Source organism: Ischnura elegans, chromosome 13, assembly GCF_921293095.1.
Source record: "Ischnura elegans chromosome 13, ioIscEleg1.1, whole genome shotgun sequence".
Taxonomy (NCBI): domain Eukaryota; kingdom Metazoa; phylum Arthropoda; class Insecta; order Odonata; family Coenagrionidae; genus Ischnura; species Ischnura elegans.
The window spans coordinates 330,072-349,130 of NC_060258.1; the positions used below are offsets into that span (position 1 = coordinate 330,072).

The 19,059-nt window shown below is 37.0% G+C and overlaps 1 protein-coding gene across 1 annotated transcript in view; it reads right to left on the minus strand.

Annotated features, from left to right (window-relative positions):
- LOC124170359 overlaps positions 1 to 17,243 on the minus strand; it is a 31,545-nt gene extending 14,302 nt beyond the window's left edge. Inside the window, exons 1-4 of the mRNA XM_046549082.1 lie at positions 17,038 to 17,243; positions 14,865 to 14,948; positions 1,617 to 1,682; positions 364 to 444 (exon numbers count right to left, since the gene is read on the minus strand). Of these exons, the coding sequence (XP_046405038.1) occupies positions 364 to 444; positions 1,617 to 1,682; positions 14,865 to 14,948; positions 17,038 to 17,084 (278 nt within the window). The 5' untranslated portion in view covers positions 17,085 to 17,243. The remainder of the gene's footprint in view (positions 1 to 363; positions 445 to 1,616; positions 1,683 to 14,864; positions 14,949 to 17,037) is intronic.
- Positions 17,244 to 19,059: the final 1,816 nt, after the last annotated feature.

Below are 19,059 nucleotides of genomic sequence, written 5' to 3' on the forward strand. Positions count from 1 at the left end.
AGAACGAAGAGTTGAAAAAATCCTGGATGTTGACCAATTCGGATTTTAGATAGATCAGGGCACAAGGGAAGAAATTATGACTCTTATGCTGCTCATAGAGAAGAGAATAGAGAAGAACAACCCGACTTTCATTTGTAGATATAGAGATGGAATTGATAACGTTGAATAGCATTCAATGCTTAGAATTCTGAAAGAAATCTGAGTGCTCTGCAATGATCGAAGAATTATTCACAGTTTGTATGAACACCAATCCTTCAGCTGCGTAGATAAAAACTAAGTCCGGTAACACCCAAGATGAGGAAACTTATTTAATTGACATGTGGAGGCAATAAATTATATTTGTTTTGCACATAATGTTCTTACCTCGTTGTCCTCACGAAAACCAACAACTTCTGAACGATTTCGCGAACTTGAGCCACGGGTTTTAGGTCTTCCTCTAATCCCCTATGGAAATAAGAAAATTATGTTACTATGATTATGATAACATAGAAGAAATGCAAAAAATGAAAGAAAGAGATTAATCATGATCCGTTCACGATTATCAGCCCACATGCTCACTAGTCCAAAAGACAAACCTAATGACTTGTCAACAATTCATTCATCATGTAAAATTTTTTAAATTAACAGTCCATATATACAACATTCTTATTAAATATGTAAATTCTAATTAGAAAGTATTTTTTCGATGGATCTATAGAAAACAATAACCAGTAAACTCAATTTCAGAGGCCAAAAAGTCATAATATGGTGTTATTTGAAAAGACTCATCTCCCAAAAGGACGTTGAGGACAAGAAAAATAATGGCTTAATTTTAATTAAAGCAGAAACTTGCAAACTCCAAGTTTTTCATGAAAAATTATTGCCATATTCCCACTTCAAAGACGCAGGCCCAAAGCTAATCAACAGCAGCAAATGCCATTCACTGAGTTCATTGTTAGTCACTGCACTTATCCCTTCCTGGGAATAATAACAATTACTATTGTAATGCAAGTGATCCAGTTCATTGTCAGTACCCAGATAGCACCAAGTAAAAGAATTATCCGTTTCTTATGGTTTTCTTACGGAAAAAATTAACACATAAGTCCTATAACTAATGCTGTAAATTGATTGAATACAAACAACATCTATGGAAGTGCTGAAAGTTTGGCATTCATTTTGTCAGTACTCTGGTTTTGTGTCGGCCTGGTCGCAAGAAACCCATAAAAAGCTTACTTGATAAGCGCCTTCTTTATTTCTTCTTTTCGACTAATCTCAACGGCTTATAATGTGCTAGCTGGGTAATTATACTTTCAATGCGAACGTGGATAACTTCATTTTAATGCCTCAAAATGTGTGGAACGTCTCTGCAGTATCACCAAAACGAGAAGATTAATGAAAAAAAATTGTAATTCATGATGAACAAAGCTTTAAAATGCTTCGAGAACAAAAATTTTTTTCATGAAAAGTATAAAGTCCAAATGTTTAAATTCAAAATAATGGAACGCTGTACTTCCTGATAGGTATTCAGACTTCTGGTTTAGCATCACATGATTCATGCTCAAAAAAGCCACACGAGTTCATTAAGTGTGCATGACACACATAAATGGACAATATATCGAGGAGAAGTTAACACTCACCAATTGGTCATTATTGCTCTCTGGATTTGAGAAATAACCACAAACAAGATGGTGCGCATCCTCATTCTGAAAACACAAAAGGAACACCAAACAAAATTAGTGTGAGATAACGATGTTCCAAGAGATATTTGCATGGCAGGTTTTCGCCATAGCGCTGTGATGTCTATGGCCATAACTTCACATTGCATGAGAGTAACATTCTGTATACTTTAAACAAATATCACTAGAAGCTGAAGAGAATGGTATTAATAGAAGAATAAAGAATAAAATTTTAAAATAATTAGAGGGTTACCTTTTAATGTTTCGATTTTTTAAAGAAATATATTTTTATTAAGGTTGGATGGTTAATAATAGTATGTACCGAGATGTAATGAAATTTATAGCAATTATTGTTCATATAATTTTGATAAAAATCACAAACTCGTTCTCTACTATATGGTATTCCATTATACGTTTCCTAGGAATATCAACTTATACTTACACCACTACATTGTTTAGTTAACGCGGCCCGGGTTTCAATAAGTAATCATCATCTTCAGACGCAAATTATGATGTTCTTTTCTTATAAGTGTTAACTAGCTAACGGAGGAAGAGGATGATTTTAAAAACGGACGTCAGGGGCCTAAGTCTGTAACTTCGTTTTCTCCCGAGTTGGGAGAAAAGAGACTCGTGAAGCTCCAGTTTCATCCAACTGAAGTCTGTAACTCGTTTCTCCCGGTAACGGAGAAAACTTTCTCCCAGTAACGGAGAAACTGACTCTCCTGGAGAGTATCTTTCTCCCGACTGAAGTCCGTAACGCGATTTGGAGAAACTGACGCGCCCTGGACGGGAGCTTCGGAGTCACCCGCCCGGGACCCGGCGATTCATTTTCTCCAAAGGAGAAACGAGGAAAATACCAATGGCGGACCGTTGTGGGCGATCGTACTGCGGTTCTAATTGTATTCTAATATGGTTTTTTACGTATTTGTGACAAAATAGAACACGAAAATGCATTCTTCAAGTTAGGCAGGCAACGTATGTAGTGTAATTAGTGACAAGGATAGAAATTTTTGTATGGCTGCATTTGCAAGGAAACTACGTGCAGTGAACTTTCATTGTGCCTCTAGTATAAGTGAACAAAATTTGTGTCCTTAGTGAACCCCTTAGTGAATTGATTGCACATAGACGATGAAGTAAAGAGTGAAGTGTGTTGTGAATGTAACATCTTCGACGAAATTATTTCGCACGTATATAACTTAGGCTACGAATCAACTGTATACATTACGATGAAAGGTATCTAACTATTGCGAAGGGGATATGTTTCATATTTGAACTAGTCTTACTTTAGGGATACATCGAACGCCTGTTAATGTTCATTCGTTTGTTCGCTTCTAAGTTCTGTTTCATTTTATTACGTATTGCATCTATTACCAATTCCCAATTCGTTGTGAGATGTGAGCTTGGCAATGTTTACATTTCACGCATTTCGTTGTGTTGTTGTTTGTTTTTGTTTTGGTCGTGTTACGGTGAGAGTGATAGTGAAATTCGAAGTTTGTTGGTGTTACAATTTGTTTCAACCTATTCATTTAATTGTCTTCGCAATGTTAATATGAAATAACGTAATCTGATTCTAAGTCGTTAGTGATGAGTAGGAAGTGAGGTGTAAAGAATCCTTTCGAACTTCAAGGAGTGCAAATTCTTTTAGTGTGTGCAAAGTGATTGGAAAACCGATTATCATGTTTTATTAGTGTTACATAATAGTGTTTTATATTTATTGTGAGCCAAGATATATATTGAAACAGTTGAAAACGAATATAATGATTATAAGTATTAAAAAGATTGAAATGTGTGCGTTGTAGTGCTGTATGTGATATGATGAGCAATAAATATGTACAAGTAAGGGTAATTTTGCTTTGTTTTCTCTATATATACCTCTAGAAAACCATTTTCCCCATGTTTTCGCTATTCTACGCTGTCAGTATTTGAAATTTTTAAAAGTAGCGAGGCAGGTTGTTGTGTTTCCTAAACTATAACATTTTGGGAGATTGTAACATATGTTACTAATTGCTCGCACGTAGGTATTTGCAAGAATAAATATGTACCATTCACACATTTATCTTAACGTTATTTTCTTTACGATTCTTTTCTGCATAGTAAAGTTTTTCAATTTTCTTTTTCCCCTCCCACATTGTGGATTTCAGCTTTTCGAGGATAAATGCATGTAATATTGACGTTGATAGTTATGTTTTTCCATACTCATCATGCATTCACCAATGAAAGTAAGCATCCGAAGTGCAAAAAAATATGCCATATATATCATCAATGAATACAGCGGCCGTTTGTATACAAGATTACCTGCATCTAAAACATAAAAATGCTTTGGTGTTACGCATTAGTCTCTCCTTTTTCAATGGTATATCATACTCTTTTGCGTGTACTAATGAACAAATATATCTGCGATTGGATTTAAATCGATTTATCCACTATCAATTATAATTTCGATGCATCAATTTCTTTTATTTGAAAGTTTAACTTTAATGATGAACGAGTAGCCCTTATTACAGGTGAGAATCGTTTGATTTCCCGCTCGTTTTTTTATTTGAAACAAAGCTTTTCTATTGGTTCTTCACGGTATTGCCGGCTTCGGATTCAATATTTTTCATACCTATCTGCTCTTCCTATCCGATACCGAGAATTAGAGTTTACTCCGGTAGCGGCCAGGAACTGATGTTTTCTCCGCCAAGTTACGGACTACAGTCGGGAGAAAACTACGGGAGAATACACTTTCTCCGGAGAAAGGAGAATTCAAGTTACGGACTTAGGCCCCAGAATTAGGGAAAAAGATGGGTAGATATATTCGTTTGTGGGATGGCTGTCCTCACTTTCAAATTTTTAAAACTTTCCAAACGCTCTCTAGATTCTTATTCACGACAGTCTGTGCCAAATTATTAATCATCATTTAAAAATCGCTTCAATGGAAGGTGCATAGTAAGTGTTAACCAAAATCAATTTTATCATCTCGGTTATTTTGTAAGCCATTAAATGTTCTTTCTTCCTGACACCGAAGCTTCTTCCTGTCTGCCCCACGTAGACACCATTGCAATCGGTGCATTTCAATGTATAAACTCAACATCTGTCTCTTTGGTCAATCGAATCCTTACATGTTACAAGCAGTCTTCTCAGAGTGACACCCTGAAATTTTTTAAACGACTTAAGTTATCAAAATTGGTACTTTATCTACGTTAACACATTCATAAACAGATTCATTCGCTGGTAAGAAATAACCAGGGGAGGCGAGAGTAATTGTATCATCGCGCATTTTCAGTTGTAATTCCTACACATAGTGTTTACGATTCTCTCATAATAATCAGATACACTCGTATTTGAAATAAATTTGGTGACCATAAAGAAATTAAAGTAATTTTGATTCGTAATGAATCATAGTTTTCAAATTTCTAATTATTCGTCCCATAAAATGTGGGAAATAACGTAAATAAAAGCACCGACGCTTTCGTTTCAGCGAGAGTGGAACCACTACTAGTATAAAGACCAGTTGGAAATAAATTGGTTTCTTCTCAGTTTACCTTTGGCAACTTAAGAAAAACATCATTGTCGGCTAATACATCCCACCTAAATATATCACAACAAACTCCAGAGTTAGCGCTGTTAATAAGTTTGAAGAAATGGGAGATATCAATAGGATAGTTTCCTTCTTCAAAGAAAACGAAAGGAATTGATTGCGATTCCTTACCCACCATTAGTGTAGTCATAATATTAAAATTATTTGGTTTTAGAAACCCGAGTTTAGACTAATATCAATGGTCAATTTTAATCTAATTTGAAAAAGGCCAGATTGGCACCCATACGATGCCACTCCACTCCACATGACGTCACAGGGACGTAGATGCTCTACAGGTTGTTAAGGGTTTTACATCGTCTGTGATTACCAATGCATGCATGTGGCACAGAGCTCAGAGAAATATTTCTCAATAATCACTTACTAAAATTGCCTATGTCCGGAAAGTTTTCTTCGTTTGATAGGGTACTAATAATGTTTGTTCAAGCCAAGCGTTTCCTGCTAGCAGGGTACTCTGCTACCTGCTAGCTGCCTTCATCGTATTGGCGCTCATATCCTCGTCCCAAGGTCACCTCACACGGCGGCAGCCAGAACCAAAATAGCATCATACAGGCTTTTCCCTGCATTCATTTATAGCCGTCGCATTTTCGCGCGCTTGAAAATTTTCAATGTTTATTTAATCACGAAAAATAGATATCGCCATTTCAACACCTAAAAGCGTGAAATGCGTGCTTCATTAGTAATAATATTTTGATTTAGGAAATAAAAATAATGGTAAAAAATCCTATTGTGGTCATAATCGTATACTTATTAATAGTATTACATCATCATTCAAATACATCAACATCTGCATACTACCCTGCAAGTACCTCAATAGGTGTTTGGCGGGGGTTTTTATGGCACCTGCCTTTTACACACAAAAGGAAATACTCTTTCAAAATTACGACTAGCATTTATTAAGGTCTATAATGTGAGTTTGAAAAACGAATTCCCATACCTATCCAAAATATCTCTCTTATAAATGGTATGAGACCTGGAAACCTGGTGAGGCCCTAATATGTTGTTCTCTGCGTCGCTCATAAAGATTTACATTCTCCATATCTCACGCAATATAAGCAAGCCTAGCGCGCAGCTCCCAACCTAATTAGTTTAACATCTGTGTAACGCCTTCTGTACGCCCGCAGCAATTTTTGAGTGCGAAATGGCACCTATATTTTATTTTCACGACCAAGAATATTCTCGCAGTACGCTTGACTACTTATTCAGAACTCTGCCTTCACTTTACCTGTCGCTTTTATGTTGAAACTATCCACCGCATATACATGAAGATATTTGTCCACCTTAGCAACAAATGTGGCACCATCAAATCCAGTCTAGTCCAGTAATAATACTTAAAAAAGGACCTTTTAAGTATGTTGTAAAGTTTTCTAACAATATTTTTTTGATTATTCTTTTAGATTATAAATACACTCTTGTATACTTTTGAACCAATTTCTATAGCACGTTTTCTATTCCGATTGAGATATTACCAAAACATACATTTTTAACGCATCAACAGTCATTTTGGCGTCGAAAATCATTGATCACGTAGTTCATTCTTCAAGATCGGAAAAAATGGAATCATAGGGGGCCAAATCGGAACTTTTTGGTGGATGACCCATCAATTCGATGTTTTGACCGGTTTAATATTCCGTTGTTTGGGCATAAGTGTGGGATCTCGCATTGTCACGATTATGGATGATCCTACGTCGCTGGTTGCTTTTTCTTATTTATTTAAAGACTTTTGGCATACAAATTGTTGTGTACCATTTAGAATTGCCCGTCCTGCGATTTTCCAACGGCACTGGTGCCACATGCCCGTCTATCCAGAAAAAACAGGCGACAAATTCCTTCATAGTGTTTCTGGCAACAACAACTTTTGTTGGGTTTGGCTCATCTTGGAAGACTCACACAGTCGATTATTATTGACAGACGGGCTCATATGCATAGAACTAAGATTTTTCACCAGTGAAATTGTTATACACGGCTTTTGACGCGCCGTAGTTGTATTTTTTGAGCATTTATTGGCAAAAATCGACATGAGATTTTATTGAGCGATTGTCAAATTATGTGGGATCCAACGCGCACAAATTTTTTTTCACGGCGAAAATTCGTGTAAAATCTCGTTTTTGCTTGTCATACTAATGCCTCAACCTCCCAATATATCTTATGACGATATGTATTTATATCTTCCTCTACAGCATCGATGTTTTTTGGCACAACAATCGATGTTGGACGACATTCTTTAAATCCGTCCTTCAGTAAACTAAGGCCGAGAATGAAATTAATGGACCAGTGATATACAGTGCTTTTGGTTGGCTCAAAACAGCCAAAAGTGTTAGTAAGTTGGTAGATGCACTGTTCTTGAGATAATTTACGTCGAAAGTAGTAGTCAATCATCGCGCGAAAATTATCACGAGTAAATTCCATTTAATGCCTGAGTTGAAATTTTGAATTTACTGCATGCAACACAAATAGTGCTCGCACTTCCAGACTTCCGTGTACGTATATTGTAAAAAAAATCAAATATTACGATGTATGCGTCAGATGGCACCAAGGAACACCATTGTTGCCAATTACGGATACATATATACCGTAATGGTTCAGACACAATTACGAGGTGCATTCAATTAGGTGCATTAATTTCCCTTTGCCCGCTCAATTCCGCTAAACTTTCCCAAACCCCCCCCAGACCACGGCCCGTGGAGGAAAGCGTGAATGTGTAAGTTGGGATGAATGTGGTAATGTAAGATTATGAATGTATTGTGTGAGTGTGTTTGGGAGGACGGGAACCCGGGTTTTTCTTGTGAATAACGTGTTCCTCCTCCCTTTCTTGTGCGTTACCCCACCACAAGATGGGAATTATAAAAAGGTTGTGCGCGTGGAAGAAAAAAGGACAATTTTGAAGTGAGTGCCGGGCGGAGCCCATGCCCCAATTTTGGGTGCGACACGGCAGAGAATACGAGGGGCCTACCAAATCTCGCAACTGATTGGTCTGAAATAAGAGACCCCCCCTGTCCGAAGGAGCAAGGACCAGCTGAAGAGAACGCATTCCCACCGTTCCGGATGCAGCTTCCTCCAACAAGGGAGAAAGGAGTGTGCAGTAAATGGAACGAGAGTTTGTTGGATCCAACCTGGTCTAACCACGGACAACGATCAAGTAAGATCGCAACTATCCCCCCAAAAGCCTTCTTTTGTCTTCTGCCATGTGTAAAGACAGACAGTCATGAAACGCACCCGTTACTCAGTGAAAGTGAAATTAATCACCAAAGTAAAATTAACACTCGTTGAGATGGACTTTCATTTACCTTCCCCATCAAGAAATAATTAAAAAGTGTATCATTATTTACGTGTTCACAACCGAACAGTATTTTCTTATTATCATTTGCTACTTCAATTTATCTTGAAAATCAAGTTGTATTGTTGATGTTTTTCTTTTTATCATGGATGTGTTATAAATTGTTTCCACCAACTCATACATCATTAGTTTATAAGAGAGTTTCTTTTTGTTTTGTCATATGCAGTCTTATTGTTTGAATTATATTATTTTCGCTGAAAGTGTTGAGTAAGTGTTTTGTTTTAACTCCTTCACGGGTCATCTTAGGGAAAAATATCCCTCGCCATTCCTTTCGCCCCGTTCATTTTTCTTTCCGTGAATGCGTTGTAGAAGAGTGCAAAAGCGCCCAAACGTTTCCCATTAGGTTGAATCGGGAACCCCCCACCCACAATTATTTCCAAAGAAGGGGAATATTTTTAATTTCTGTTGAATTGTACGAAGAGAGTGGCATAGGTTTGTCACGTAGGTCCCATGCGGGAGGGATCCACGCGGATTTAAATATTTTCTTTTGTTTTTGTGTGACATCTCCCACCGGTTCTATTTTGGTATCCGAGTGAGCCAGGGGTGGGATACCACAATACCAAGGACTTTATAAGTAAGTTGTACAGTTTTCTCTGTTTCTCAAGGACCCTTCTAATGTCATTGCTCTACCAGCGAGGTTCTTTTACTATGAACCTTCAGTTGGTACGGAACTACTTACTCGATTCATTAGTGCAGAATTTCTAACAAGTATTTCCATGGAACTTCAATGTTTTTATTATCTACTTAAAATATAAAGTCCGTGTACGAGTTATTAAGCATCTCCCAAATTTAATAAAGTTGCATGTATCAAATAAATAAATATTCCGTTACGGTTTTACAAACGAGCCTACTCCAATTTTTAAGGTTGCAAAAAACACACCGTGATCACTTACACAGTCAAATATATTGATTTGTTTCATTTACTTATGATGGCTTATTCATAAAAGGCCTAATGTTTGATTCCTCCCATAGACTCGTAAACTACTTGTGTGAGTAAATTTCTAGTGCGGTAAGTAAGATCACGCTAATTTCCATCCTCTTTGAATTCGGTTTGCAGTGTAAGTACCCCAATTTGCAAATGGGAGAATAAATTTCCCCTGATTATTACAACTTTTCAGTTTCTCTAAGTAAATGCAGATACTGATTTTCTAATAGTTAAATAATATCAACTTCGAAGTTTGGAGATCTATAAAAAGAGCAAACATGTATACTCCATTTGTTTTGTTGTTTGATTGTAGCCCATACTCTTTATATTTTATTGCCGGTAATTTTGTAGGCGATGCTGTGTAAATGTGAATTACCTGATAGAATTACTCAGCCACCAGTTCTATCGCGTATATCGCATCTGCAAGTTGTATATCATGGAGGGAAAGCTTCGCTGACACTAATTCATCCTCTGTAATCACACTCTATATTCCTATGACCATGGCCGTTTTCCAATCCACGTAGTATGCACTCATTCCCTCGTTCCCTTTTTCCCTGCACCCTGCTCCCTTACAAATGCTCTACTGGCGCCATAAAGTGTGAACGGAAATAATGCGAACTATTGGCAGTAACGAAATGTGAAGCGCAGGGTCAGGTTAGGACACCTTGTGTTTGATTTAAGAATTAATTTCACCCTGCTACTCGGTTTGTTTACGTTTTTAATTTAGACTGCTAAGTATTTTGACTTCTCTGGCACCCATTGGACGCTCTCTCTTCACATAATAAACAAAAAATTATTTATAACTCCAGTTCAAGATTTCTGAGTTTTCCATTGCCGCCATTTTGACGTCCACTTCCTACGAGGGGAAGGTAGTGAGGGAGCATCCGCGCTCCCTTGCTCACTTACCCTTCGTTCCCTTGCGCCCTCGCCGATTGGATCCACCCTTGCTGTCGTCACATCCGTGCCTCTGTTGTTTTTTTTTTCGCATCCGAAATCACACGGACCAAAAATCATTGTCTTCTAAGGAAAATATCAAATCACACGAAAACAATTGAAGCGTGTTTCATCCCTACCTCGTCTCACCAACTGACCGTTTTTGGCCTACCTGCTTCAATTCTCCGTTTCTAGGTTACAAATGCTAGGAGAGTGACTTTCTGGGCCCGAAGATAGCTTCGACAATTAGATGATATGCACGAGATTTAAAAAAGAAGTAAACCAAACGAGACGCATTTCTGACGATACTACAGTTTATTTTTCAGCTCTAATTGATTGCCACTCAGTTTTCTATCTACAATTCTACAATTACACTTTACTGATATGCAACATTGTCCAAACAGCATAATTTTCAAAGAAACAAGCGCAGCATTAACCCCTCAAACAATTAGAGACGGATTGGAAACGCCAACTACATATATCACGTAGCGCGCCTGGCTTCGCTTTGAAGGCAACGACGTCATTGAAGCAAGGTCTGACTTCTTCATCCTTGTGTCCCTCATTTGTGGCCTTGTTGTTTGAAATACGGAGGGAGCGCGCTCCTTCCTCTCCACCTCTCCTTTACGCGCTCCTTCCCAGTGGCGTAGCCATGGGGAGGGACCGGACCCCACCCCCCGAAATATAAAAATGCAGTTATTGTCCTTCACAAAAGAAAACAAAATATTGAAAAATCAGGAATTTACAAAAATTTTCTTTGACAAATTAAGTTTTTCGATTATAAAAAGTGTTAAAATTAGTTTAAAACCCATTTCTTAGTGCCCGGTTTTTTCAACAATTTTCCCCCCCGGTTTTGGATCCCCCCCAATTGAAATTCCTGGCTACGCCACTGCTCCTTCCCCTCCACCTCTCCTTTACCACGCTTTTGCTGCCCACTCCTTCCTCATGCTGAGCGGTTGAGCACTTCGTCGCACGTGACGTTAATGCCGTTTTAAATACTGTTAATTGTGTTGCTGATTGCGCAGTTGCAATTTAATTTAATGATACACCGATAAAAATGTCTTTCATTGTGTATAAACATTTCCATTGAGATAATGAGAACCAATGAATGCCGTGTGCATGCTCTGTGGCGTAAATTATTGTGAGGATGTGCTAAATCCACCTCACCATACTGAAGCATTTTCGGATGAAACACAAGTCCGTATGCGATGAGAAAGTAAAATTCTGGGGAAACATGCGTGAGGAAAATTTGAATTCAGTCGATGGCCAGGGGGTAGCCAGGAATTTTGTTAAGGGGGTCCAAAATCAGGGGGGAAAATTTTTAAACAACAGGTTACAAAGGAGAGGGTTTCAAACTAATTTTAACGCCCTTCTTAATAGAAAAAAACTTCATTTATCAGAGATTCAATTTTTTTTCATTTTTGTAAATTCATGATTTTTAAATATTTTGCTTCCTTTTATGAAGGAAAGTAATTGTGTTTTTATATTTCGGGGGGTCCTCTCGCTACGCCACTGGTCAGTGGTTCATCCTAAGATTTTTCCTACTTTCATTTCCAAACCCAAGCGTAACACTTTAGGCCCTGAGTATGTAAGATGTTTTTAAAAAACAACTTGAAAGCCCATAAATTAATTTTTAATTTATAAAAATATTAAAATGTGTATGAAAATCTAAAAAGCATTCCATTGATTGTATGTACCCACAATAAACTTGAATAATGACTTTGTGAAATCGCAGGAATTGGAATGTGCATTTGGATTCGAGAATATCCGATTTGAAAGATCCAGGCAGAAAGGCTCCAAAAATCCTGGATCCGTCCATCCCTAGTTAATTTATTCCATTCAATTCTTAAATTTTAATGACAGCAATACTACAAATAAATCAAAATTCCACCTGCTATAAGGAGTAAGAATCGATGGAATCGGAATCGAGAATCGGGAATCGATTTGAAGGAATCGAAATTGGAATCGGAATCGAAAAAAAGTGGAATCGACTCATCCCTAGTTTATACTGATTTTATAATTGGTAAATAATATCAACTTTTAAGTTTGGAGATCCATAAAAAGACCAAACATGTATACTCCATTTGTTTTGTTGTTTGATTGTAGCCCATACTCTTTATATTTTATTGCCGGTAATTTCGTAGGCGATGCTGTGTAAATGTGAATTACCTGATAGAATTACTCCGCTACCAGTTCTATCGCGTAGATCGCATCTACAAGTTTTATATCTTGGAGGGAAACCTTCGCTGACTCTAATATATCCTCTGTAATCACACCCTAGGTTCCTATGACCATGTCTTCTCCCTGAAATATATGCTCGATTTTGCGCCTTTGTTTTTGATGCTACGGCATTCAACTACGACAATCTTACTGCGATATTTCGTGGACTAATTTTTGATTGATTCTTTTTCACGCTTATGCTCTATGTGGGCGAATTACTAGGGAAGTGTTTATTGCATTGATTTAATTGCTTTCTCTGAGTAAGCGTTTTGGAATTTAGTTTTTTTTCCTGGCACTATCGCTCCTAAGTTCATTTTACGTAAAAAGTTTTGTAAAGCGGATTACCTCAGGGGCTACTTTTAGTTAAATATCTTTAATCGTTCAAAAAATCCGTAGTAACTTTTTCTTGAGTCGGCTGCATAAATTATGTTTATGTTCAGGATGTCTCTTTTAAAAAGTGAAAAAAGTTTAATTATTCCGGACAATAACACTCTCAGAATGTTACCGCCATACCGCGCACAGTGTAGACCTGCTCGGCCACGGGGTTACATATTGGTAAGAGATAACCGGTGAGTCCAAATATGAATCTAAAAATAGGAGACATCTCGCCATTGAGCTCCAAAAAAAACACTCCGACGGCCCAACGTGAGTGTGGACGTGAGTTACCCCAGTACATTCCATCCACTAATCTTAATCCCGATCGGGCTTATGCTCCTGGCGTTCGTCTCCAGCTTCGGTAGCTAGGTCGCGTCCACCTCCGTCCTCGTCGGCTTTTGGTGGCATACGAGTGAGGGATGCAGGTCGCTTTATGTGCCAACCTAACAAGTTTTCACCGACCCGGCCCCATCAGTTAAGTAGGACTCAAGGGTGTCTACATACTTTTGAAAACGATAGTACGTCACTGTGCACCACTGCTTCTCTTTATTCTCGTCAGCCGAAAACATTTGGTCGACAGTCAATTTTCTCTGCTCTTTAAATATCAATTCGTCCATTAAACTTAGTGAATAACCGTTGGCTATAGCAACTTTTTTAATGGTGATTTTTAATTTCCCTAAGTCTTCATTTAATTGCTGTAAGCTTAACAGGCGGTGAATCATGGAATGAAAACCTAAAAGTTTGTGTCAGTAACGGCGTATTGAGCTTGCTGAGATGACATGATCGGTACAACCTGGTTTCTGAAAAAAATGAAGAAATAATGCTGGTATTTATCGAGTTTCATAGTAAGATTTAGATAATGTAAGCAATGGTTGGTGTCACTTTCAAAGGTAAATGAAATTGTAGGATGGATATCATTCAGAAAACCCAAGAACATATCCGTTGCCGATCAGTTCCATTCCAAAGCACAATTAAATCGTCAACGTACCGGTATACCACAGATTTTAGTTGCCTGTTTCTTGAGCTAAAAATATTTACTTCCAAATAATCAACCAAAATATCTGCCACTCTGAGAAAACTGCTTGTAAAATGCAAGGCTTCGATGTACCAATAAGACAGATGTGTAGTGTATTCAATGAAATGCAGCGATTGCAATGGTGTCTACTTGAGGCAGACGGAAAGAAACTTCTAAGTCAGGAAAAAACATTTAATTTCTTACAGAAATAAAAAAGATGAAAAAAGTAATTTTGCTAAAGACTTAACACGCAACTGCTATAGGAGCAATTTTAAAATGAATTATGATTGTTAGAAAATTAATTAAATATTATGCAACGACCGGCTTTCCGCGACTTAGGATCTTGAGATCATATGGGAATTTCAAAAATTATTTAATGTCCGGACAGCAACCTGATAAACGAATATCTTTACTCATCCCTTCCAGTAATCCGTTTTTTAATTTACCCTCTTCTTCCACTTAGTGACTAGGTGACAATAATACGATAAATGCATCATAATACGCGCTTAAGATGACTGTCACTCATTGAAACCCAGGTCACGTTCACTAAACAAAGTGTTGGTACAAGTGAAAGTAGGAATTCCAAGACAACGTATAATTTTGACAATAAATATTATGATAATCCAGTCAATTTATCATTTTTTCCATTCCAAAAAAAAGAAAATGTCATTAACGGTACATATTGGTTCTTTAAGGTTGATCATAAAAAATTCACAGAATAAATGATTCAGATTCATTTTTGCGACGGTATACCCTATTCCTGAATTCGAACCTAGATGATGAAAAATTACATCTAGCATTTAAAATATAATATTAAGAGCCTAACTTACTTATCAGAAGGCCACATTTTATCCCACATCTCGTTTATAAGTTCCAATTCCTCCTCAGAAATCACATCCTTATCCACAGCAGTGCTGTAATAAACAAAGACAGCACATTGTATTCAACGGCAATACTTTCCTAGTAGAAAAACACTGAATTTTACCAAAATTTTCATAAAATCCCAAAGACATTGTAGTATCGCAAACAGCACAGTTTACTCTATCATTCACGAAGATATCAGCAAGCAACAACCAATTACAAAACATTCTAATGTTTAGTAACAGGGATGTATTTACATACATAAAACCCCTCCAAAACTAACTTAGAAATTAACATCAACATTAAAATACCATTGAAAATACATGAAAACCAATGTTTAATTATAACAAAAAACTAATATAGCATGCTACGCTTTTAAATTAAAGGTTGCAAACTGATTTGAATACTGTGCCTAGCCCACTCAAAATGTGAGGCTCAGATTTTTTTTTGAGATCTGTTTCATATCCCTCTTTATTTTCACAGTCATTGTAAAACTTACCAACTCTTGTTATCTGGTCTGTATGCCTTTTCCAAAAAAATATGTTATTGCACAAGTTGAAGCAAATATTTTGTAAAACCCACCACCTTTATAATGACCGCTTTTACCCAATTTGGCGCATTTAACTCGCGGAAGTCCTTTAAAACACTACTTAACCCAAATTATAATTTACATTCCTCTCGCCATGGTTATTTCCTATCTGTTTATTTGTATACCCATCAACAACGGATGTTGGCAATAAAGATAACCTTCCCCTAGGCTCACGTTCAAACATCTATTTTGCAAGAATCTCATTAGTGGCACAGTGAGGAGTTTTATGGTATGAAAGCAAACACTTGCTCACAAGGGAACTCAAACCTAGCCCTGCTTGTCTCGCGTTCCGTAACAGCCTATTTAAAGCCCCCCTTTAAGGTTAAAACACCATCACTTGAAGCATCGTCCGAAGGTGGGTGGAACCTAGGCAAAAGGCATCCTGTGTACATTTCCATTGGTCTCATAGAAGTTTTAAAACTCAAGGAACGTGAACTGACAGTCGTCAATGATTATAACATTGGTGTCCAAAATGGGCAAAGCATTCTCTCAGCTTATCAATCGTTGATTGTGATTTTCCTTTTGTCATTTCATAAACCTCTGGTCAATTAGAGAGAGTATCAATAAATATCAAGGACATTGTCCCTGAAAACGTCCCAGAAATACATGTGAATCCGGTCAAATGCGTGTTTACCATCATCAAACTTGATTGAAACTGATTTTCCCGTGTACCTGGAAATTCTTCAACAAGGACGATTGCTTCTAACATAACTCTTATTGTATCCACCCAGCCCTGGCCACCAAAGGTAATGGTAAATACAGGGTATATTGTTCATAATTTTCAGAACTTATCTTTAATGGAAATTATTCTGTGATCTGATATTCAATATGGTATTTACCTTTCAATCCTTTATAACCTAGAGCTGCTTTGGCCTGAAATCCAATTTTAATTTTTTTCATTTTGAAATATTTTAAATTTTGCACTCAATAATTATTACGGTGGCTGATAAATATTTCGTCATTAGACCATGCACCACAAAATAATATGTAGTTCACACATTTTCTCAAAAGAGCGGAAAATATACGTATAATTGATGTTGCTTAGAGGAAACATTGGGTTATAATGGGTTACATTTGATATTTTTAATAATTGTAAAAATTTGATAGAAAATGCTATTTTTTGTATTCACAATTCCCACACTATAAGTAATAATTATCTGAAACATATTATAAGTTACTGCACATCTTGTTTTAGATGTGCAGTATATCTACAGTATTATATTATTTATTTTTTATAACATGGCTTATAAAGATTTTTTATTAAGTTGTGCTAATTATAATTATTATAAATGATGCATTGATAATTTAACCAACATCTAATAAAACACTTATGCATATTAATTATGAAATAATCTTTTTTATTATCTTTCAACTTGACTTTGATTTAATTATGAGGAGTGAATGAGCCATGGAGTTAGAATACTTGGTTGAACAGTGATCCCTAATAAAGTGGCTCCTACTCAAGCAAAGCTTTGCATTGAATCACCAAGAGTGTAGTTACCACATGCATTTTAGCATTCATTATGATGTAAAGTTTGCGTCAATGAGCTTACCTTAGCTTTTCGGTAACTTCAATCAGTACCTTCAGGATTTCAACCATCAAATCATGATCAGGTTTGTAAAAGGGGGTGTTCCTGCAATATTATAATAACGTTGATCATAATTGCTCATGTAAATTAGTATTCAAAATGTAGAATTGTCTGTTAACATAATGTCTTGTTTATTATTTTTCATTATGATAGCGTTTAAAAATTAAAGCGGCCAATATTTTTTTCTATTTTAAGCATTTCCCAACTTTTGCCATATTTAATATCTGACGGGGGCTAAAGATGGCATCAATAACGCGCTATATTGCCTAACTAAATGAGTCACCAGGTCACTTTCATTTCCTGCCAAATCTTCGCGCCCTATACACTCGTTTTATACCTCCTCAAATGTGGCCTCCCCTTCCGCGATCGTACCGCTTACCGTGTCGTCCTCACACTTACCAAATTCCCGAACAACAACACGTTTGTCTGGAAATTTAAAATGACGACATTTTTTTAAGGCCAATAACACCTTGCAGTTTTCATTACAAATCTATCCCTAAAATTGCTGGGCAAAGTCAGTTTTTAACAACCAAGCACATTAAGTCAAACATTTTATTGCCAATCGCAAGAGTTATCAACACCTGTTGGGTTAACGGAGCTGATTTTCGCTGGTCGGCACCAAACATAAAAGATTTCCCAAGGGGTAAAGTAGGCAATTTAATTACCAAATCTTTCAATTCTTTAACCTCATCCTTAGAAATCACCGAGACCTGGCTTCCCATGTCTATGAGAGCATACATCGAATCGAATACCGCTGACTGCAGTCCTTCATAGAAGGTCGAATGGGAACTTCCACTTTCATACGCGGGGAGTTTGGGTGGGGGAAGTCATTTGACCCAAACTCTTTGAGTTTCCCGACTGTGGAGGTGGAAATGAATAATCCATTTAAGGTTGGGGCACATTACCCTCGTCACGGCTCCCCGCATTCTGACCTCTCTCATCTCCCCCCCGGTCTCCCGGTCTGAGTCTACCCTCAACCTCTATCTTTTCCGCTATTCCACCAATTAAACCCACGGCGTGTCTGATTTCATATCGCGTTGACATTCGGGTGTGTCTCACCTGGCCTTCCTACAGGCAGTTGGGATTCGTCTAAACGTCCGAGCATTATTAAGAGTCTTTCATACGTAGCAACCTCAGAACTTCGGAGCAAATACTGGGCGTATGGTGAGAAATGTGGTATTAATAACGCCACTATCTCCTTCTCATTCTCTGGCTGCTCGCAAAGTCTTAAGGCGGCGATTTTTTGAGTCACGTTTTCCTGCATACTACTTCTCGGCGTCCTCCCATATATACATGACATGACTTTCATCTTATAATTAATACGGCGCTCCTTACTCCAGTACCGCGCATAAAATACCCGTTTAAAATCTTCCATATCCTCTGGGAAAGGATATATTTTGTCGGCCCATACCTTCCCACCTTCAACTAGCATTTGATAGAAAAATCGCAATCTAACTTCACACGGGATGGCGTGAACCGAATAGTAATTTACATCCCCACTCATAAACGTGACAAGGTTTGATAGTTACGATTTTTTTTATTTAAGGAAAAATGTTTTGAATGTAAGGAAAAATAACCATTAAATTATTTTTGATTAAATCACGGAAATAAAAGAAAATTAAAAAAATGCATATTTTCAATATTTCAAATTAACCGCATAATATAAATTTACCACATAATACAAAATAAACAACGTAAAAAATCTAATAAAAAATACATTTTGAATTTACCGCGCATATTTTGATCTCTGTTTTTTAATTTGAAAACAGAGAAGGCGTGCATGCCATACCTAACAGTTCACGAAACAGCTGACTATATGTATACCAGCGATACAGAAAATATTTCTCCACGTGTTTCCTCATTTTTATTTCTGCAATATATAATTGTAAACACTTCATATTTATGAATTAATTTTATGGCACAATACTCGAATAAACTACTCAAATTAAACGTATTAAAAGAAATTGAGTTCTACTGTACCAACCT